At 35.2% G+C, this 22,475-nt stretch overlaps 1 protein-coding gene across 13 annotated transcripts in view; it reads left to right on the top strand.

Annotated features, from left to right (window-relative positions):
• Nucleotides 1-22,475, top strand: part of PALS1 (protein associated with LIN7 1, MAGUK family member) — a 74,571-nt gene that overhangs the window by 16,618 nt on the left and 35,478 nt on the right. For 4 of the 13 annotated variants that reach the window (XM_040641756.1, XM_040641755.1, XM_040641757.1 and 1 more), the window contains 3 exons: nt 2,996-3,081; nt 8,563-9,093; nt 21,934-22,142. In XM_040641756.1, the coding sequence (XP_040497690.1) occupies nt 8,727-9,093; nt 21,934-22,142 (576 nt within the window). In that variant the 5' untranslated portion in view covers nt 2,996-3,081; nt 8,563-8,726. Of the gene's footprint in view, nt 1-2,995; nt 3,082-5,660; nt 5,754-8,562; nt 9,094-21,933; nt 22,143-22,475 lie in introns of all 13 variants that reach the window. The other 9 variants (XM_040641762.1, XM_040641763.1, XM_040641761.1 and 6 more) reach the window with 4 other exon arrangements.

Below are 22,475 nucleotides of genomic sequence, written 5' to 3'. Positions count from 1 at the left end.
GGGTTCACTGATCTGGACTTTAGTTTCTGTTCTATTACCTGTAGCTCTGTGACTTAACTTGCAATGTCTATGTATCTTCTGGAAAATGGAGATATCTCACCTGCTTACCTTTCAGGGAAACTGGAGAGAGATCAAATGAGATAATATGCTTGAATTTATTATGGAAACTGAAAAACTTTACAAATGTAAGCTATGAGTATGTAAATTACTTACATATTTTCATTTCTAGCCTATTCTCTTTGGTTTCCCTGTCTAGCAGTTAACAGCCTGCCAAAAATTACCCTTTCAAATGGAATTTATCATCTTTCCAATTCTCCCCATCCTCCTCCTCAGCCTCCCAAGGAGAAAAATCTTACTGTCTGAATTCTTCTATTTTAAGAGTCCATAATTTCTCCCAGGTTCAATTGTCATGCTCAATGTTTTAGAATTATATTTGGCTACTGGTCTCCAAATCCTGTCAAGTCATCCTTTATAATAACCATTGTTTGAAGTTATCCCTTTTTCATTCTTTCTACTACTTCCTTTATCCTCCCATGCATAAAGTATTAAAACATTATCTCTACTGGCTGCTCTACTTACATTTCCCCTGGTCAACTCTGGTTACAGTGTAGATTTAACTTTCTAAAAAGGCAATTTTTGGTTCTTTTTTTTTAAACTCAGAAACCCATAGTTTCCCATTGCTTATGGGAGAAAATTCAAACAATTTAGCTTAGCATCCGGAGTGAACTCTGGCTTTATCTTCTATCTCTTACACTGGCTCTGTTCCTTATCAAGACTGTTCTTGTTCTCCAACTAGGCCATATATATTCTTGATTGGTAGCAATCTACTGGAAAGCCATATCACAAGTAATTTTATCCCACATGTTTAAAAATCCATTTCTGGTCAGTTTGAAAATGTTATAAATTACCTTTAGTCCTAGTACCTTTTCAAAAACTTGACTAACCTTTTGGACTCATTTAATCTTTTATTACCAAGTTGTTGAAGGTGATAATGGGGAGTTCAAGTAACCAACCATTTGATATCTTTGATACTGTTTGGCTTTTAACCAGTTCCTCCTGAGAATTAGCAGTCTTGAATATCTCCAAAGACCTTCAACTTTGTGTTTGATATAAGCAAATGGTTCATTTTCTCACTGAATTTAAAAAGAAAAAAAAAGTTGTCTGTAATAACTTCTGAGCTAAATACTTTGCATGATTAGCCCAAATATATTTGAGTTTTAACTTGTATTTACTTAGTTCTAGATATAGCTAAAGTTTCTTCTTTGAGAAGATAGTATATGGGCCATTCTTTCATTTTGCGGGTTTTTTTAATATGATATGAATATATGAATTGTTTTGAATACACAATGTATATGAATATACATTAGTCTTTTTAAAAAATTAATTATTTCGACGGGGTGCCTGGGTGGCTCAGTCGATTAAGCATCTGCCTTCAGCTCAGGTCATGATCCCAGGGTCCTGGGATGGAGCCCCATGTCAGGCTCCCTGCTCAGTGGGGAGTCTGCTTCTCCTTCTCCTTCTGCCCCACCTTCCTGCTCTTGCTTTCTCATTTTCTCTCTCTAATAAACAAAGTCTCTTTAAAAATTACTTTGAGTATCTTTCCAAATGTTGATTTTCTGCCACTTGTATATCTTCTTTGGTGAAATGGTCAAATCTCTTGCCCTGTTTTAAAAAATGGATTTTTTGACTTAATGAGTTGTAAGAGTGTTTATAGTGGACATAAATATTTTGCAGGTATTGGGGCACCTGGGTGGCGCAGTCGTTAAGCGGCTGCCTTCGGCTCAGGGCTTGATCCCAGCGTTCTGGGATCGAGTCCCACATCAGGCTCCTCCGCTAGGAGCCTGCTTCTTCCTCTCCCACTCCCCTTGCTTGTGTTCTCTCTCTCGCTGGCAGTCTCTCTCTGTCAAATAAATAAAATCTTTAAAAAAAAATATTTTGCAAATATTTCTCTCTCTCTCTTTTTTATTTTAGCATGCCTTTTCATTCTCTGAACGTGATCTTCTAGTGGGATATTTTGGGATGGCATATTTTGCCACCCTTCAATGGATTCTAAAAACTTTGTATAATCCACAGATCTTAGCAACTGACTAGATAATAGGGCTTTAATAAGATCAAGATCTTGGACATAGTGGTATAAATAACAACAGTAGGGAAGAAGTTGAGGTCAGTTTGGGATATATTGAAATTGAGATTCCTGGAAATATCCCTATAGAAATGTACTTTCTGTTCCCTCAACCTAGAACCCTTTATTTCTGGATCTTCCCGCAGCTGACTCTTTTTTTTTTTTTTTTTTTTTTTTTTTTTTTTTTTGTCATTTGGGTCTCAGTGCACATATCACCTCCTAAAATAGGCCTTCCCTGGCCTTCTTATCTAGTGGTGCCCCTTCCAAACATCACTGTTTATTATATTAGTTTCACTTTCTCTCTAGCTCTTTAGCTGAAGTCATCTAATCATGTTTGCTCTTTATATTATCTGTTACTTTGCCGAAATGTAGGCTCCGTTAGGACAGCAGGATCCTCTCCTGTCTTGGTCCAGTGTAGCATGAAAATTTCCCCCTCTGAATTAACTATGGTTCCTGTCTGTCAAATTCTGTTGTATCTTTTTGGATCCTTAACTTCTCATTTTCTCAGCATCATAAGCTATTCATAATATTTAAAATTGATCCAGAAGTTGTAGTTAAAACAAAGAAAATATGTAAACTGCATTTTTGTTTGAACCTTACCCTAGAGGTCAAAAGGTATCATTAAAAATAATCTGCAAAGGGTCTTACAGTTAAGCTTACTTCTTTCTCCTCACTGATTTCAGGTAATTTACATTGATTTTAATTGATGTCCATTAAATATTGGGGGGGATTTACATTTTTACTATTTCATACCAAGAAATCCTAGCCATCTGCGAACAATTAGATATATTGAATTAATCTTTCTCTCTCACTCTTTCTCCCTGAAAAATACTGCTGACCTTTACACTTGATTGTCTCTCCTCTGTTTTACAGAGTAAGAAAGTTAGCCTGAGTTCTGTGAAAAACCAGAGAAGAAAAACTAAGAGGATAGTAGACAAGATCTTTCCAATTTGCATAACGTAAGTTCTTTTCACTATTCTTGGCCTGAATCTTCTGTTAGCTGACAAAGCTGTTTCTATGGAAACAAATAGTCCAACTTCTTAGAATGTCGGAGGAATGCTGATCACTTAAAATGAGACTTCCCAGCTGCTAGTCAAAAGGCGTTGCTTGTGGGAGAAGGCGAGGAAGGATAAATTGAAAAAAAAAAAAATCTAGAGTTCTGGACACTAGCGTAGACGACCGTCTTCATGTTCCCCAGCTGTCACACAAATGGTTCTGTTTCTTGGTGTGGAGTTTTCAGTGGGCCTGTATTCTTCAAGCTATTTCAGGTCCCCCAATCTCAATCTTTTTTAATTATTTGAAACTTATTTAGCTTCCTTTTACCCCCTTCTCCTATAGCCAACTCACATAAGCAAATCTCTTTCTCTCCCCAATTGGTTTGAAATTAGCATTGAAACAGCTTTGGCCTGCCAACCTGAAAATCAGTTTTCTTGTTTTTTGGACTATGTAAAGAGTTTTGACTTCTTTTTTATTTTTATTTTTTCTTGGGTGGGAGTATGAGCTGGGACTCTGATGAGGATGTGAAATGTGGGCTTTTGAGGCATTTTAAAGACAGTGTATAATTAGGGCCAGGAACCTGTAACTATATTACCTGCATAAGGTGGTCTTTTATTTACACATCTAGTTCAGTTATTTACCAGCTTCTGAATTGTCACACAAAAGACTTTTTTCTTTTTCTTTCTCTCTTTTACTTTTGCTTGGGGCGTGTGTGTGTGTGTGTGTGTGTGTGTGTGTGTGTGTTTTAGAGAGGGAGAGTATAATTCCTTTGGATTGCCCCATTTTATTGATATGTATTGACTACATGTATGAGCTAGAGTATTCATGTGTGGTTTGCCTGTTTAAGAATTATAATGATCTTGATGCTGGAGCTATGGGACATAGCATAATGTTTCTTTGATCCTGGACTTGTGAATCTTTTATGGCCTCATGAATTAACTTGTGACCATTCTAAAGTCTTTTGGAGTGTTGTCTGGTGAGATCTTTATTTAACCGAGGTGGTCTGGAAAGATTTCTTGAAGGAAATGGGGACTTGTGGTAAATCTTGCATTTGGGCAGGAAGAAAAAAATATGCGATAGGCACAAATGAGGAAGCAAACTTAGGAAGTTTGTTTTGGAAAATAGTAAAAGATAAAGTTAGAAAGTTTTGATTTACCTTGTGAGTTGAAACTCCGTTCTCTGGGCAATATGAAGGCCATTAGAAGTATTGAACGTAGGAGCGATTTACTCGTATACTTAAGCATTTGTCCCTTGCTAGATAACAGGGTTATAGAGATGAATAAGATACAATCCCTTCTTAATACCCATATGCAGTCACCTTCAAATTAATGTGTCCAAAACTAAACCCATATTACCCTTCAATTTCTGTCTTCTTCTATCTAATTCTTCTCCTGTATTTTCCATCTTAGGATATTTGCCATCCATCTGGTAATCCAAAAATAGTGCTACTGGAGTCATACTGCCTAGGTTCGTTCCTATTCTGAAACCTCCCTGTTTGCTTGGTCCCTGTGCTGGACAGTATCATGGATCCGGAGCTGAGTCAGTATGGTTCCTGACCTTTAAAGGCTTCCAGTCTGATGGGGCAGACAGACAGATAGTTACAAATAGCTGTAGTCTAATTTGATCAGAGATGTGACAGGGACTGTGGGATTTCAGAGCAGACACATAAGCAGTTTGGGGAGTCATGGAAATCTGGAGGAGGATGTATTTCAACTGAGACCTTTAAAAGGATAGTAGGCAAGGATTAGATCCTAGGCAGTCTGATTCTGGAGCGTGTTCTCTTAAACATTTTGCTGTCTTGGGTAACTGGGTAGGTATAATGGCATTAATTAGAACTGAGAGTGGAGGAAAAGGATTAAGGAGAATATGAGGGGATTAAAGGGAAATAATGAGTTTAACTGTGGACATGTTAGTTTCTAGATCCCTATAGGACATTTTGGTAGCTAGGCTAATGGGCAGGGATCCTGTCTCTATAACCCTAGTACCTAGCCAGGAGTAAATGCTCAGTTACATTTATGTACAAATCACTCTTCTTTTCTAAATCTTTGATGACTTTCTTATTGTCTTGAGAATTAGGGACTTATGTTTAAGGCCTTTTGTAAGTTGGACCCAGTCAAACTTTCTAGCTACTATTCTCTTGTACAAGCTGACTATCTTAATTCAACTTGCCCTATTTGTACTTTTCGCACACCTTTTATCTTCCTGCCTTTTGTTCACATGGCCTCTTGCTTATTTTTCCATTCTGTCTCCAAGACCTACTTCAGCCCCCATTCCTCATCTACGAAACAGGCATATTTGGAACTACTTTTAAAGTAGTAGTGAGGATTAAATGAGTGAATACTGTGTAAAGCGTTTGCAGTATTCTCCAGCACATAAGTTAAAGTTGTAAGTGCTGCTGCTACTACTGCTACTCCCTTCTCCTCTTCCTCTTTCTCAACTCTCCTCTTTTTGCTATGTGAAAGGCAGACACCAAGTTCTAGTAATTCTGTAACCTGTATTTTTTTTAACGTAACTTTTCTTTGTCCTCACTGTCTTATTTCAGGACCACATTTCTTACAGTTGGCTTCAAATTGGTCTCATTGCCACCCTTCAGTCAATCTTAATATACTTCTGCCAGACTGATATTTCTCTAAAAGTGAGTGTGACCATGTCAATTCTGCTTTAAGTCCTATAATAATTCTTCATACTTTTAGGATAAAGGTCTAAGTCCTTAAACTCTTCAGTCTGGCCCCCTGCTTGCCTTTCCAGTTTTATCATTATTCATGTATGGTACGCTCCCATTGTCCCATCCAGCCTTATTGCATTCTATTCTGTTTTCAGAAAGTGCCATATTTTCATACTATTCATGCTTATTGGTCATGTGATTCCCTCTGCCTGGAACAGACTCTTGTATCTGGCTAATTTTTAGTTCTTTGAAATATTGCTCAAAGAAATGTATCCTTATGTTTTGAGTGTTTGCTGTGACTCCTTACCACATACTAAGTTTCAGAGTCCATGGTCTGCAATCCTCTATGAATTTCTGACATTCTTAGTTGAACAAATACTTACTGGGCATTCTCTAAATGATATGTATTGTGTTAAACACTGGGGGGTATAAAAATAAGACCAGACTCGTATCTCTAATTAATTTAAAATCTAATGAGGAGAAACCAACTGGGGAAGAATAATCATTCATTTTCTTTGCTGTCTCTCCCAAGTAGACTGTGAACACTCCAAGGGAAATGACCAAAATGGAATTTTAAGCGGATTAATATCAGGTTGCAGAAATTTTTCTGAGAGTAAAAGACTTAGATCCAGAAAGACAAGCATGATAATAGTCCAAGCATGAAAACTCTGACCCAGATCACCTGGCCCAGTCTCTTTTGCAAGAGCTGTAATTCCCCCCCTCCTGTGATCTATTATGGTGAATATGGACACAGCCTTACAGTTTTTAAGCTGAGAGTTTTAATTTCAGATCATAATTTTGTAGACCAGCGTATAAGGTAAAAAATATATTATTCATTATTAAATATGATTTTTAATCCCCAGTAAATATTATAATTGGAAAAAGTTGAAAGTTTTAATTTTCTGGAAATATGTATACTCCTAGACTTTTAAAATCAAAATTAAGCATAGGATTACAGTAACTCCCACATACATTTCTGCTTACTTATAATGAGAACATTAAATAAGCTGAATTTGCATTACATATAGTCAATATATAAAACTTAAGAACAGCCTAATATAATTCTAATAGTTCTCATTTTACTGAAAAAGAAGGCAATCCAATTATCATAAGTTATTTATGCGTAGATCACATAACGAGAGATGTTAAAATTTGGATACAAAACAGAAGTCTACCAAAATTCTTGTGAGAATTTAATGCTAGTGGCTTATATGGTTTGTACCTGTTTTCCTGCCTGTTGGTCTAGTGGTTTTCCTCTCAGTCTGGGTGGGGTTTAAGAAGTCCGTGGCAAGATGTTTGAGAGAAGATTGGCTGGCATGTTAGGAATATTGTCTGAAAACTCAGCTTTTGCTGAGTTGGCATGTGCTCTAACCAGCCTGTGTACTGAAGTGATGCTCAGTCAAGGAGGTGGTAGGGTTATTATTGTAAATATTTTTAAAGTCTCGAACAGAGAAGACTAATTAGATTCAATGTGTGGGTTTACACACATATAAACAATCTGCCTACTTATACCTAAGAAATGGCTTGATGAAAAGCCAGTGTCATCCAGTAAAATATTTTTCTTGTCTAAAATATGTTGAAGTGGGGAGCCTAGGTGGTTCAGTCAGTTGAGCGTCTGGCTCTTGATTTCTGCTTGGGTTGTGGTCTTGAGGTTATGGAATTGGCCCCAAGTGGGGCTGTAAATGCAGCCTGGAGTCTGCTTCTCTCCCTTTCCCTCTGCCCCTCCCCCCACTCATGCATGATTTCTGTCTAAAATAAATAAATAAATCTTTTGAGAAGTAATAACATATGTTGAAGGATTTAAAAAATAGAATCAGGTTAATAATGGGTTTTTAAAATAGAATCAAATTAATGCTAACAATTAATATGCTTCTGTGTATTTTTTAGTTTTAAAACTTGCATACAATATCTCACTTAGAACAAGGCTATGAATAAATTTTCCAAAGAAATCTGAGCTTCAGAGAGAGAAACTGACTAGTCTTAACACCAGAAGAAGTGGCGGCGGCAGAATTAATATTCAGTTTCTGGTCTCTAAGTCCAGTATATTCTTATTTGCTGTTCACTGTGACTTTAACATTTTTTGAGTGGTAACAGATACTACAATTCAGATACTCTCAATGAATCCTCATAAAGAATTAACTCATAATTTTTTTTTTATTGTGACTGGTTATAAGGACTGATAACCCACATAGTCTTTTCTCATTTAATGTGATTTTATCCTATAGATGCCTTAGCTGCTAATTAAAGTTTCTTTTTCATTTGCTATCTCCTGCATCTCATAAACTCCTAAAAGCGAAGTGTCCCCCACAATACTACCTTAATCGCAGGTGAGCCACCAACATGGCTTGCTATATGCCCATTTCTTTAGCAGTTTACTAGGAAGTTATTTCAATCTCCTGTATTAATTGGGTGTAAAGTAGTGTGTTGAGACAACTATACAAAGATGATCAAAACATCTTTATACCTTAAGCAACCTATTCTCTACCAGACCAGTACCTAAAACTTTCTTACTTTCCCACTTTGCTAAACTTTCCAATACATGATTTTTCTCAGCTGTAGAATTGAACAGTATGCTTCAAATCATTGGGAAGGGATTTTTTTTAATACCTTGATTTTCTCAGCATTATCTATAAAATGAAAGGAAAGTACTTAATCTAGATAGCAAAATAATGTTGTACACTTATGAGATACTATATTGTGTATAGATTGGAAGTGGGCTGTGTAAAATCTACTTTTATATTGTAATTCTTACACTTTTTTTCCCCATCTTTCCCCTTAGATTTCCTTCATGGATACATTTCATAGCATTATTATGTGATGTGAGAAGTTTTTTTTTGTTTTTTGTTTTTTGAAGTAACATGGATTTTATACTACAGAATCAAGAGATTGGCTTTATAGGAGAAATTGATTTATAAAAAGTGGTACAGGTTTTTATAGATAACCATGACAACATCCCATATGAATGGGCATGTTACTGAGGAATCAGACAGCGAAGTAAAAAATGTTGATCTTGCATCACCAGAGGAACATCAGAGGCATCGAGAGATGGCTGTTGACTGCCCCGGAGATTTGGGCACCAGGATGATGCCAGTACGTCGAAGTGCACAGTTGGAGCGTATTCGGCAACAACAGGAAGACATGAGGCGTAGGCGAGAAGAGGAAGGGAAAAAACAAGAACTTGACCTTAATTCTTCCATGAGACTTAAGAAACTAGCCCAAATTCCTCCAAAGACTGGAATAGATAACCCTATATTTGATACAGAGGAAGGAATTGTCTTAGAAAGTCCTCATTATGCTGTGAAAATATTAGGTAAGTAAATACAGCAGTATAATAGAAAATGCTTTACTTTTGTTTCTCTTGCCTTCCATAAATGTGTACAGGAAAGAAGAGTATAATAGAATGTAAGTAATAAACAATTTGAATTCAGACCAAGATAATTTTCTTGCAAAGACCATAACCAACCATCATTGTTTACTTTTAGTCACATAGAGCTAAAGCATATGGCTAAAATGTTCAGTCATTACAACATGGCTTTTAGATATAATCTTTGAATTAAAAATTTCTACATGTTGGCTAACATTTATATCCTTGAAATTCAACTTCTATTTCAAACTCAAACTTTTATATCAAAATTACTGAAAAGCAGTTTTCAAATTTTGAATTTTTGACTTCCTTGAAGTTTGTAAAATTGTAATGAAATTACTATCTGTAGCTTATAATCTGTTTGATTTTGTGTAATTAATGACTGCCAATAAGAAGTGGATCTGTTCCTATGGCATCATACACATAAAACATGGCTCAAAATTCTGAAATTCCATTCTGTGAAAAAAACCAAAAAAACTAGTGCCATGAGATATTAGTAGATATAAACAAAAAGAAATCTGTGACCAAATAAATTTTGAGAACAGTGGGTTAAATAAGTTAAACCTCTTATTACAGGATTTTAGATCCTTTAGAGTGTAATACGCATTATGAACTTGCAAGGGAGATTGATGTCAAATAAATGTTTCCAAGCTTAGAATATTTGATCATTGAACTTATTGCCTTCCCTTCCTGCACACACACACACATACACACAAACACACATAAATGATCAGTGACTGGTGTTAGGGGTATACATTAATTTGTGTTCCCTTAAAACCAGGCTAACTCAAATTAAGTATTCTATTTATTGGCATTTATTATTTATAGATGTGAAAATAAAGCTACTTCCACTAATTTTCTTTTTCTACTTCTACTTTTCTGTGGAAGGAGAGAGTTTTCGTTGTTGTTGTTCTGCCATTCATTTAAATGTCTGTTGAGCTCTGTACTCAGACCATCCTATGTGATATCCACAATAATTCTGTTAACAGGACTCCATAATCTCCATTTTGGAAATAAACTGAAATTGAGTTAACTCATTGTTTAAGATTCCAAGCTAATAAGTGATAGAGCCAAGTTTGAATTTGCTTAATCTGGATATGCAGTTGGTGTACTCCAAAGAGTTTAAGTAAAGAATGATGTCCAGCATGCTCTTCACTGGATCACAACTCTTGGTACCAGGAATAGAACACCTTCTTGTAATTTTCCCAAAAATACCATATATACTAGATTTGTTCCTCGCAAAGTCTCTATATTCTAAATCTGAAACAGTTTCTACTAAATCACGTCATCTTCTTTGTTACAAATTTATTAAGGAACCACACTTCTTAATAGGAAGCAGTGTGCATGCTTCTCTGTGTTTTAAAAAATCAGATGTGTTCAGTGATAGTGAAGTCTGGTAAATGTCTTAAGGCATTATAATTATAGTGAAAACAGGCCGACAGCATCTCCCTTGCTGTCCTGTTCACTGCTCTCTTGTGTGTTCAATAAACTTGTCTTCTTTAAAAAATATATATATAGTGAAAACAGAAAAAATACATATTTTCAAAATACATTTACCCGAAGGATTTTATGCTCTTTTTTACAAAGAGTTTTGTTAGAGTAAAAATATTTAATTCCTCATTGCCTCTTATTGGCCCTCATATCCCACCATTCCGTTGTTGTTCTTGTTGTTTTTTAATTTTTTTAAAAAAATTTATTTGAGGTGGAATGAGAGAGAGAGGGAGAGGGAACATAAGCGGGGTGGGAGGGACAGAGGGAGACAGCGAAGCAGGCTCTCCACTGAGCAGGGAGCCTGATGCAGGGCTCGATTCCAGGACCCTGGGATCATGACCTGGCTGAAGGCAGACGCTTAACCGACTGAGCCACCCATGTGCCCCTCCATTGTTTTTTATTAAAATATTCTTGTGAATATTCTCTCTGACTTGGAGAATGATTACATTATAACATATACAGCCCAAGCCTGGATTGATTTTTCCTTTTTTTTTCCTGTTTAAATTTCTTTAAGGTTAATGTATTTGTCCATTTGCTTTACTTAGATCAGGCAGAAATGTCTATCTAATAGATAATATTCATGTACTCTCAGTAAAGAAACAAATACAGCTTAAGCCAGATTCACTTTAGTGAAACTGTTGGGTTTTTTGTTTGTTTCTTTTTTGCATAAGCACAGAAGATTGGAGACCATTTCTCTCAAAATTTTTCTTTTTTCCTATTTCTATTTATGTTGTTTGCCTACCTTTTCTGCAAGTATAGATTAAAGGACAGCTATATTTTCCTCCATTTTGCAATCCAACTGTGGTTTTCAAAAATACCTTTTTGCAATCCTTGAATTTAAGGCTGTTTTTTGTATTTTGTTTTAAAATAGTTCAAAATGTAGTGGCGGGGCACCTGGGTGGCGCAGTTGGTTAAGCATCCGGCTCTCAGTTTCAGTTCAGGTCATGATCTCAGGGTTGTGAGATCGAGCTCCCCAACGGGCTCCATGCTCAGCACAGAGCCTGCTTGAGATTCTCTCTCCCTTTCCCTCTGCCTCTCCCACTCGTGTGCGTGGTGTCTGTCTCTGTCTCTCTCTCTCTCTCTCCCAAATCTTTTTTTAAAAAAATGTAACAGGTATCTATAATACAATTTTTGAATAAGAGAATACTTAATATTTTGAGAAATAAGTACTAGATTTAATGTTGATAGACTCAACACAAGTGTGTTAAGTATAGGAAACATGAAAAGCTAGTGGAAGTTACAGAGTTGTTATTGCCAGTCAAAGCTTCATTTGTGGATATATTGAGTTTTAAGTTTTCATTTTAAGATGAAGTGTAATAGCTTTGTACCAAACGTTTTTTTCCTGTACATAATTTGCTAACGCATCAAACACAGCAGAAGTACTCCCTTAAAGTTGTGTCTCCCTGCCAGTATTTTGATTAATAAACACATGCCAGAGGCAACTTCTCAGCCTTTTTCACAGCCAGAAACAGCCACCTTGTTTTAAATGAGGGAAGGATGCAACAACTAATTTCTTTCTTTGAGAGAGAGCCATCAGTTTCCAATGATACATCATCATTTATCTGTGAGTAGAGAAAATACTATTTTAAGAATTGAAAATATGATTGGAAGGTTGGATACTTCGGGATGGAATTGATAGAAAATATTCTGAAAGGATGAATTGAACTTGCTTGTTTAAAAGCAGTCAGAATCTTATTAAAAGGGGTGCCTGGGTGGCTCAGTCTGGTAAACATCTGCCTTTGGCTCAGGTCATGATCTCAGGATCCCAGAGTCTTGGGATTGAGTCCCATATCAGGCTCCCTGCTCAGCGGGGAGTCTGTTTCTCCCTCTGCCCCTCATCCCGCTCATGCTGTCTCTCGTGTGTGCTCTCTCAAATAATAAAATCCTTTAAAAAAAATTTTAGAACCTTACTAAAAGTTAGAAAATGGTGATGTGGGAATTTAATTTCAAATAATTAATATTAGCATTATATATTATAAGAATTTTTATATATTAGGGAAGCTTTCCTTAAAATTGACATGAGTTATTAAAACTTTGCTGCAGATAAAATCTCATTGTCTTGCTCTCTTTCGTAAGTAAAACAAACTACTTTGAGAGGGAAATTCTGAGAAGATAACAAAGCAGGTTAGAGTAGGATGAAGTAGAGTAGAATCATTTTTCAGATACCTCTAGATTGCAGGTGCCACTGTTTTGTTTATTTTTCTATTCACATAGAAGTAATTTTGGGCCAGGGCTGTAGACAAGTAAGTATTATAGAATATTTAAAGGGAATAAAGTAGGAAACACTGTCATCTATCACATATGAAGAAACCTTGGGAAAGGCATACCCACCCACCCACCTACACCCATGAGGAGCTGTTTTGTGCTTAATAAGGAGACTGTTGAAATTTGTGATTTAGGGGCTTTCTAATTCATACTGGATGCTATTAGTGTGAAGATAAAAGGTACACCAAGGGGCAGAAAACTAGGATGAATAAAATACTTCATTATATTAATTAATAGCATGTTTCAGTCTTGATCAGTGTCTACATATTTTTGCCACATGTCTTTGAATATTCAGTTACAAAGTCAATAGTATTCCCATATTTGATGTTACAAAGTAAAATATATCTTCTACATTTCTTTCTGTTATTATTTGACTTTTGACTGATCATGGGATATACTGGATATACTGGAATTTTGCTAGACTGTGATAAATGTTTTTAAAGATTGGCTTTATTTAAAGTCAACAAACAAAATTCCAAAGCCAGTAGACCTCGAAAGTTCAGCCTACTTTTGAAAATCTAATAATTATTATTAAATTTTTCTCAGCTGCTATAGATGTTTCCAAGCTCTTTTAGTCATTCTTTGAGGAACTTTTTTTTTCTGGGAGTAACATGATTAGACTTATGGGTACTAGATTGGATGTTTAAAATGTTGGGTGTGTTTGAAAATTTTCTGATTTGTTCAGATTAATAAAATTAGATTAGAAAAGTCATTATAATATGTGTATAGTCATATAATGTTTGGTTGTGACGCAGGTATTCTCATCCTAGATTTGGGGCTTCAGTGACAGTTTTTCATTGTCTATTTTTAGGGGTAAGATTTTTCTTGTGCTGTCTCTCTTAACTATCTTTGCCTATATACTTAGCTGGTATTTGTTTTTAATTTGTAACCCAATTTGTTAATGAGTAATTACTGTTCAGGATTTTTCATGAGCTTTTTTTTTTTTATGATATTATGTTAGTCACCATACAGTACATCCCTGGTTTCCGATGTAAAGCTCGATGCTTCATTAGTTGCGTATAACACCCAGTGCACCATGCAACAAGTGCCCTCCTCACTACCCATCACCAGTCCATCCCATTCCCCCACCCTCCTCCCCTCTGAGGCCCTCAGTTTGTTTCTCAGAGTCCATAGCCTCTCATGCTTCATTCCCCCTTCTGATTACCCCCCCTTTCTTTATCCCTTTCTTCCCCTACCAATCTTCCTAGTTCTTATGTTCCATAGATGAGAGAAATCATATGATAATTGTCTTCCTCTGCTTGACTTATTTCACTTAGCATTATCTCCTCCAGTGCCGTCCATGTTGCAGCAAATGTTGAGAACTCGTTCTTTCTGATAGCTGAGTAATATTCCATTGTATATATGGACCACAACTTCTTAATCCATTCATCTGTTGAAGGGCATCTCGGTTCTTTCCACAATTTGGCTATTGTGAGCTTCTGATTTTTAAAAAAAAAAATTCATTTGACTTGGTCCACTGCCAACCAAAATTCAAAGATCTGAATTTTATGTTCTTAAATTTGGAAAGAAAAAAAGAAAAAAATCTACCTCTGTTTAAGCAAAAATTTCCTGAATGAATGTTCTGATTTTGATTCAGCAGATAGATATACTGGAAACTGATACAGTTTCCTCATACTCAGAAATATTAAGGTCCTCATCTGAATATTCAGTTTGTCCAGTTTAGGAGAAGAGAAGAAATCTTTAAAAGTTCAGGAAAAAAGTCGTAAAGTTGGTTGAAATCTAGAAATTTCTGAGGATAGGTTAAAGAAATCTGTATTATTTAAGCAATGAGATGGAAGATTCTTAATGCTAGAATAGATCTCTAGAAACTGTCTTTTCGTTTGGGTGAATGATAGCATAAGTTAAAATACGCAGAGCTAATCCAGGGCAGGTGGTTATCACCATTACTTTGAAAGTTCTCCAGAGATGGAGATTCCTTGGGTAATTTTATTTTTTACCTTTAAAGCCAAAAAATTCTCCCATGTGACTGCCTAGAATCTTGGGTATTTAAAGATAGAATTTCAGATAGAGCAACTCTTGGTTTTTGCTTTCTGTTGCCTAATTTAAATCTTCATTCTTTTATATTTTAGGCTACTAGGAGAGGGCCGGGGAAGAGCAGAGAGCTCAGGGGGTAGATTTGTGGATTTATGTGTATGTTTGTATTTATCTGATTAATTGTATTCCAATGCCAAATATAAGTAATTTCTTTTTAGGTAATGTGTCCTTTCTTAACATAAATAATTTATTTAAGTGTTATAAGAAATGTTAGAGAAGATGATGGGAACTTAAAACAATTTCTACTGAGCATCAAGTAAGCAATAGATCTAACTGTGGGACAAAGAATTTAAACTAGATCCAAAGAACTTTCTTGTAGGGACGCTGTAGCAGACTAGAATTTATCATCAAAGCCAGATTTCCTATACTTGCCTTTGCCTTCTTCTCTGCAGCGTCCCCTTTTCTGCCCTTCCTCTGTCCTGCCTTACTGTGGTTGTGTCTCTGCTGCAGTACTCCCTTGTTTGTCCACTTCCCTCTCTGCACGGTGTCATTCTCTCACTAGCCCTGTGATTCTCCATGTATCTTTCTATTTTTCTGTCCTTGTGGCTCTTCATCCTTGTGTTTCCCCTGTTGTGTCTCTGTTTATAGTAGTGGGCAAAGGAGTCTCTGTTCTCCGGATTCTGTCCTCTCTTTATTGCGTATCTTCATTTTAATTACAGAACAGGGTACATGTTTGACAGGACTGATTTAGTTGTATCTGATTGGATTTTTAAAATTCCTTCTGGAATTGTACAGCATGTTTTGTTTGTTTTAAGTAAACAAATATAACCTGCATCAGACAATGGGACATTTCTTAAATGTATACAGAATTAACTGTTCTTGAATAATAATTATTTGTAAAGTGCTTTTAAAGATGTACAATATAGGGGTGCCTGGGTAGCTCAGTTGGTTAAGCATCTGATTTCAGCTCAGGTCATGATCTCAGGGTTCTAGGATGGAGCCCCACATCAGCCTCCCCACTCAGCAGAGAGTCTGCTTGCCGTTCTCCGTTCTCCTTTTGCCCCTCCCCCCACTTGTGCTCACTTTCTCTTTCTCTCAAATAAATAAATAAAATCTTTTTAAAAAATATACAATACAGATCTAAGATTTTTTTAACCTACAACTACACATTCTGACCTTTCAAATTAAGAATTTTTATATGAAACTAAAATGTGAATGAGAATGTGTGTTAAAGTGAGAATCCCTGAGTTGATGTTACCCACAATAATTTTTCATTAGACATCAACCTTAATATCAAAGAAAAGACCCTTTGTCAAAATTATATTGAGAATTTTCTAGTAAAGAACCGAGTAAAGACTGAACTCATTTATCATGATCAGTATTTTAAGACTAACGCTGTAGGTGTCTGTTGCTCTCTATGTGATTTTAAAACTTATTGGACAGAGGCAGCATTATTTTTAATTCTTTAAAATTGATAAGCCTTTTTTAAAAAGGCTTTTAAAAAAACTGATTTCATCGAAGGGTTTGTATCACTTAGTATTTTGTATTTTCTCTTTAATATTCATTTGTTTCAACTACGAGTAGTTTAGTCCTTATCTTCTAGTCAATCTACATATATTTAATGAAGTTTTAAAAACTCATTGTCTGCTAACTTAATCTTTTCTACTTGTTCACAAAACATTCTTAATGAAAACAATTGGATCTGAAGGATGAGAGTACTTTGAGCAGCTTTCCTGCATGGTATTATAAAAGTAGCATTTGGAGGGTGAATAAAACATATGCGTTATATGTATGAATACGCACAGTCAGCTAGAGAAACTTCCTTCTACAGATACGTGGTAAGATAGCTAGAACATATAAGCTCCTCCAGATACTGATCTGTGTACATTACATGCTTCTGTATTGGGCAAAAAGACATCTCAGGACAGCTTTTCCAAACAGATCAACAATGTAATCAAGCCCTGGAATCTGCAAAAAAAGAAAAAAAAAAGTTCATCTTTTTTATTCCCTTGGTGTGGCAGTAAAGCACTGCCTTAGAAGTCTGAAGAAATGGATTCTTCATCCGGCTGCCATTTTTTGTATATGGCTTTATTTTCTCCAGAGGTTTGATCTGAATTACATATGTCTCTAGTTTGGAGTGTTTGGGGTTGTTTTTAAATTGGGAAATGTTTCTCAGGGTTTTTATGAGGATTAAATAAAATCCCACATATGCACATAATATGATATTCAATATCTTACTATTCAGTAATGGCAATGACTAATATGTAATTTGGGCCAAATACACACTTACAGTTTTTCAGAAATGGTTGGCAATGTTTAATTTTAAAAGCTGAGCTTAAGTGCGTGTGATCTCAGTTCAGTCTGGTAATATTGATTAATAAGTCTAAAGACAATTCCTAAGAAAGATAATTTCACTGAAAAGTTTTTGCTAATTAAACAACAAAACGTGACTAGGACTTCAAAGAGGTGAGTGAAGTTGCAAGGAGTGATAATTAGCAAGTTTAAATTGGTCTTGGTGTTAACCTAATAATCTCGAACCTTGAGCCCAGTTACATGTTTTTATATATCTAGCATTGGCAAGGTCCTCAGGTTCTCCCACAGCCCATTACTTACGTAGGTAGGTACAGGGTCATTAGCCTGTTTGGGACTCTGTTGTATTATTATGCTTTACAGCTTTCCTATTCCTGTAGATCTGATTGTGATCCCTGACCTACTGAGTGAAAAACATTTCCAGTTTGGCCCGGAGTTGTGTTGTTTTGGTTTTTTTTTCCTCTTGGATATTAAACTGCTCGATGGTCTTTGTGGCTTTACAACTCAGTATGCACAAATTGCCAGATTTCATCTTTGTCTGGAACTTGCATTCCCTTACACTGTCCATTTTGGACTAACAACAAAATTTCCCATTTACTATCTGACCAGTGTCTTAACTGTGAACTGATCTGAAATAAGGTCGTTGATCTCAAGTTGTATCTCTTCATTAAGCTGTTCCTAGTCTGAGTTACTCTTCCTTACTTTCCCTAGTTTTTCTCTATGACACATGACTATACTATCTTATTTTATACTTAAAATATTCTAAATATGAGAATTATATGTCGTGTTTACCACAGAGCAGAAAAAGGGCAACAAAAACGATTTGCCAATGAGGAAATAGAATAACTATAAAAAACAGACACAAAAACTCAATATAGAAGTCAAAGTTATTTAGTATAGAAAAAAATAGGTTTGACTGCCTTTGTCTCAAGTATATTGTGTCTGAAAATATTACAGCAACTGATGTTAATAAAGCCTTTAAGTCAGTGGTTCTTAACCAGAAGGGTTCATTATAATAAACTTAAAATCAATATTTATGTATATTTATATTTAATGACATATTCAGGAAGACACAGGAGATTCTAATTGCATTTGAGGTAGAACTCGAGACATATCTGCAAATTCCCTTAGTAATTCTCATAAATATCCTCGATTAAAAATCATCATTCTGATAAAGCAAGCAAAGGTAGTTACATTCAGTATGTTCTGCGTAAGACTTCAGGGATATTTATGTAATCAGTTTAATTCCAGTCATTAAGAAAAAAAAGAAAACTAGTAGAAAAACAGGTAAAAGATAAGTAGAAAGTAGATGAAAGAAGACATACAAATGACTGTTAACCTTGTGGAAATATATTTAACCTCACTACTAGTCAAAGAAATATATTTTTTCCTAACCAGATCACCAACAAAGGAAAAATTAATAATCCTTAATTTGGTCTGTTTGTAGGAACAGGCACTCAAGTTAATTACTGGTAGGAGTATGAGTTAGTACCAGTCTGGGGGGCAATTTGTAAGTATGTATCAAAGTTTTAAAGGTTTTTATTATCTGGTAATTTTAGGTGTTTATTCTAAAGAAATTGGAAAATAACATCACAAAATATGTACTATGTGACCTGTATGGTTAAATGAACATATTTAAAAAAAAAGTCTGAAAGGCTGTATAGTATAACAAATTAACACCAGTAATTATAGCTGGAAGATAAAGCAACAGATTTTTTTTTTTTTAATAATGTCAGTATTACAGTATCCTTATGGGTGGCTTTTGTACTAGGAGAGATTAACACAGAAGTTCCTTTGCCCTTAAAAGTTTAAATATTCTTGGGGTTGAAGAGACAATAGAGAGATGGTTCTTTTTTGGGCTGATTAAAGTTGCTTATTGATTACAGTCAGTGGTGAGATCTGAAGCCTTCATTTTTCTCATTGCCCTGACAACCAGTCTGAACTCATTTAAATAATTACTAAAATTTTAAACAGGAATCTCATTATCTACCCAGTGAAGTCTAAGATAGTCCTCCTAAGATTGTAGACAAGTACTGCCTTAACTACTTTGTTGGTTTTATAATTCTTTTTCCTTTTAAGATATTTAAATGTTTTCCTCTTTTGCTGTAAAGATACTTTAAGCCCATTGAATTCTTTATTCTCTTAGGAATTCTTTATACACTTAGGTAATTCAGTGGTAACCTTTTTGAATTTGATGGAATCTGACATTCCATATTTTTTCCTCCCAGGTTTACTAAAGTATATTTGACAAGTAAAATTGTATGTATCTAAAGTGTACAATATGATGATGAGATGTATACATTGTGAAATATTTAGCACTATTAAGTTAATTAACACATGCATGACTTCAGTTACTGTATGTGTAGTATAAGAACGCTTAGGATCTACTCTCAGCAAATTTCAGTACACAATACAGTATCATTGGCTGTAGTCATCATGTAGGTCCTCAGAACTTATTCACCTTAAAAGCAACAGTTTGTACTCCGACAAACATCTCCCGGTTTCCCCTATGTATATTCTGTCTAGCGTTCTAGATACCATCTGAGCGTATGGTTAAATTCTAGCTATTTCTCAAGTTTTGTTTAGCTCAGGGTCACCCAATTGACAGTTTTGACTTTCCAGTTTTTTCCCCTAGCTATTTGCTCGCATTTTAAATTACTGAAGAGCATATCTGTATATTTTATAGGGACTAAATCTGTTTTGATTTGGGGGGGAAAGAGGAACCTTAAGAATCAACTGAAGAACTATTCAAATCTATGAAAGAATTTAACTGCTGGAAAGTAGTAGGTTATAAGATACATGTATAAGAATCAGTAGCTTTTCTGCAGACTGTATATGAAGAAAACTAACAAAAAGACTTAAGCTGAGAGGGTTTTTTCCATGTGACTGTGTATAAGACAGTAGTATCCACTGTAAGTTTTTCCCAGACTCATAGAGGTTTAATTTCAGTCAGAATCTCAATAGACTTTTCTTTTTGGAGAAATGGGAGAGAGTGGGTAGTACCTTGAAAAAATTATTCTGTAACTCATTTTGAATGGTCAAGACATTTTTGAAAAAGTAATGAGCAAGTACTTGTCATATCAATATGAGGAAGGACTGTAATGCTACTATAATAAGACACTGTAGTTCTGATAGACCAATGGACTAGAAACAGACCCTGTTAGATGTAAGAATTTGGTGGTATCATCAATCAGTGGAATAGTAAGGATTATTCAATAAATGGTGTTAGAATAATTGTTAACCACTTGGAAGAAAAGAAATGAAGTTAAAATTTCCCCTCAAATCTATACCAGAGTAAATTCTAGATGGATTAATGTTAATTCTGAAGTAGAAGCCGTAAGAAGCCAAACGAAATGTAGGCAAATATTCGATGACCTAGCAGAAGGAGTTTAAAAGCCCAGAAACAGTGAAAGAAATCACCCAGGAAAAGGTGGATCATTCTTAACATATAAGAGTTGAAAACTTCTATAATAAAAGCTACCGTAAACACAGTTAACAGACAAATGAAAAAACTGACAAACTGGGGCGCCTGGGTGGCACAGCGGTTAAGCGTCTGCCTTCGGCTCAGGGCGTGATCCCGGCGTTAAGGGATCGAGCCCCACATCAGGCTCCTCCGCTATGAGCCTGCTTCTTCCTCTCCCACTCCCCCTGCTTGTGTTCCCTCTTTCCCTGCCTGTCTCTATCTCTGTCAAATAAATAAATAAAATCTTTAAAAAAAAAAAAACTGACAAACTGTTTCTGACAATTGTAACAAAGTGTACACACACACATACACATCTACCTCTTGGGGGGCTGGGAAAAAACAACCTGTGGCTCTTAACCATTTTGGGATAATCCTCTCCCAGAAAAATGCACGTGCTGATGTGCACACTAACAGGCATGTGTACACACGTACAATGCCCACAACTGTCAGTATAATTTTAGGAGACCCACATGTTCACAAGAGTTTCACGGAACACAAAGAAGTGTCTGCTAAATATGACTAAACCTCACCCTCGCCATTAAATAAAATGGTTTTATAAAGCTGTAATGTTGAATATCGGTGAAAATACTGCTAATGGGATGTAAATTAAATTAGTAAAACTTCTCTGGAAAGCTGTTTGGTTTTTAAAATGTCAGAATCTTATTTAAAAATTCTATTTCTAGGAGTTATTTTAAGAAAACATCAGACTCAGACAAATTTTTATTCAGCCATGATCATTATGTATTGAAATGCTTATTATTTATAGTAGCAAAAAATTGGAGGGAAGTAACCTAAACGCTCAACTTTAATGGTAATTTAAATTATGGTTTAGCCATGGAACAGAGTATCATGGAGCCATTATATGTAATATTTTTAAAAGAGTACTTGGCAATGTGGGAAAATAATTAAAATGTACTGTAAAATGAAAAAAGCAAATACTCAAGATATTTTTAAAAAGTTGTTTCTAGGTGATGGGACTATTGGTGGTTTTAAATCTCTTTATTTCTGTATTCCTCATTTATTTTTATAGTGAGTGTGTATTTTATGCTTCAAACACTTGGAAAACATTCTATTTTGTATAATTTTTAGAGTTTTACTTAAAAATAGGTAAAATGATAGTGATTTAACTCTCAAAAATATATGCAAGGGTTTCTTTTTGGAAAACTTAAATTGTTACTGGTTCAAGAAAGTTTATCTTAAAACACATGTTGAATTAAGACATAAGCAATTAATCTTTGGATACCTTTTCCTTCTCCTACTAGAAGTGGAAGACTTGTTTTCTTCACTTAAACATATCCAACATACTTTGGTAGATTCTCAGAGCCAGGAGGATATCTCACTGCTTTTACAACTTGTACAGAATAAAGATTTCCAGAATGCATTTAAGATACACAACGCTGTCACAGTACACATGAACAAGGCCAGTCCTCCTTTTCCTCTCATCTCCAATGCACAAGATCTTGCACAAGAGGTATGTATTCTGAACATCTGCTTGAAATATACAAGCTAATTGTTAGTGGTAGTAAGGCAGTATTTTTGGAGAATACTGATAGGAATATAAGTCTTATTTGAATTAGTTACTATTGATCAAATGTTAATGATTTATTGTGTTAGGAAAAATTTGCTACATGCATTTTATCCTGAAAAAATATACACTTCAAAATCAGAGCTCTTTTTCATGAAAATAAGTGTTTTATATATAAAGTTATATATTTGCATAGTGAGATAAATATTTGTCTGACTTACAAAAGGGAAGTTTTTTAGTGCTTTTATAAATGTGTAGTTTTATTTTAAGCATTATACA

This window comes from Ursus maritimus, unplaced genomic scaffold, assembly GCF_017311325.1.
Source record: "Ursus maritimus isolate PB19 unplaced genomic scaffold, ASM1731132v1 scaffold_25, whole genome shotgun sequence".
NCBI lineage: Eukaryota > Metazoa > Chordata > Mammalia > Carnivora > Ursidae > Ursus > Ursus maritimus.
This window is presented reverse-complemented; position numbering and strand designations above follow the sequence as displayed.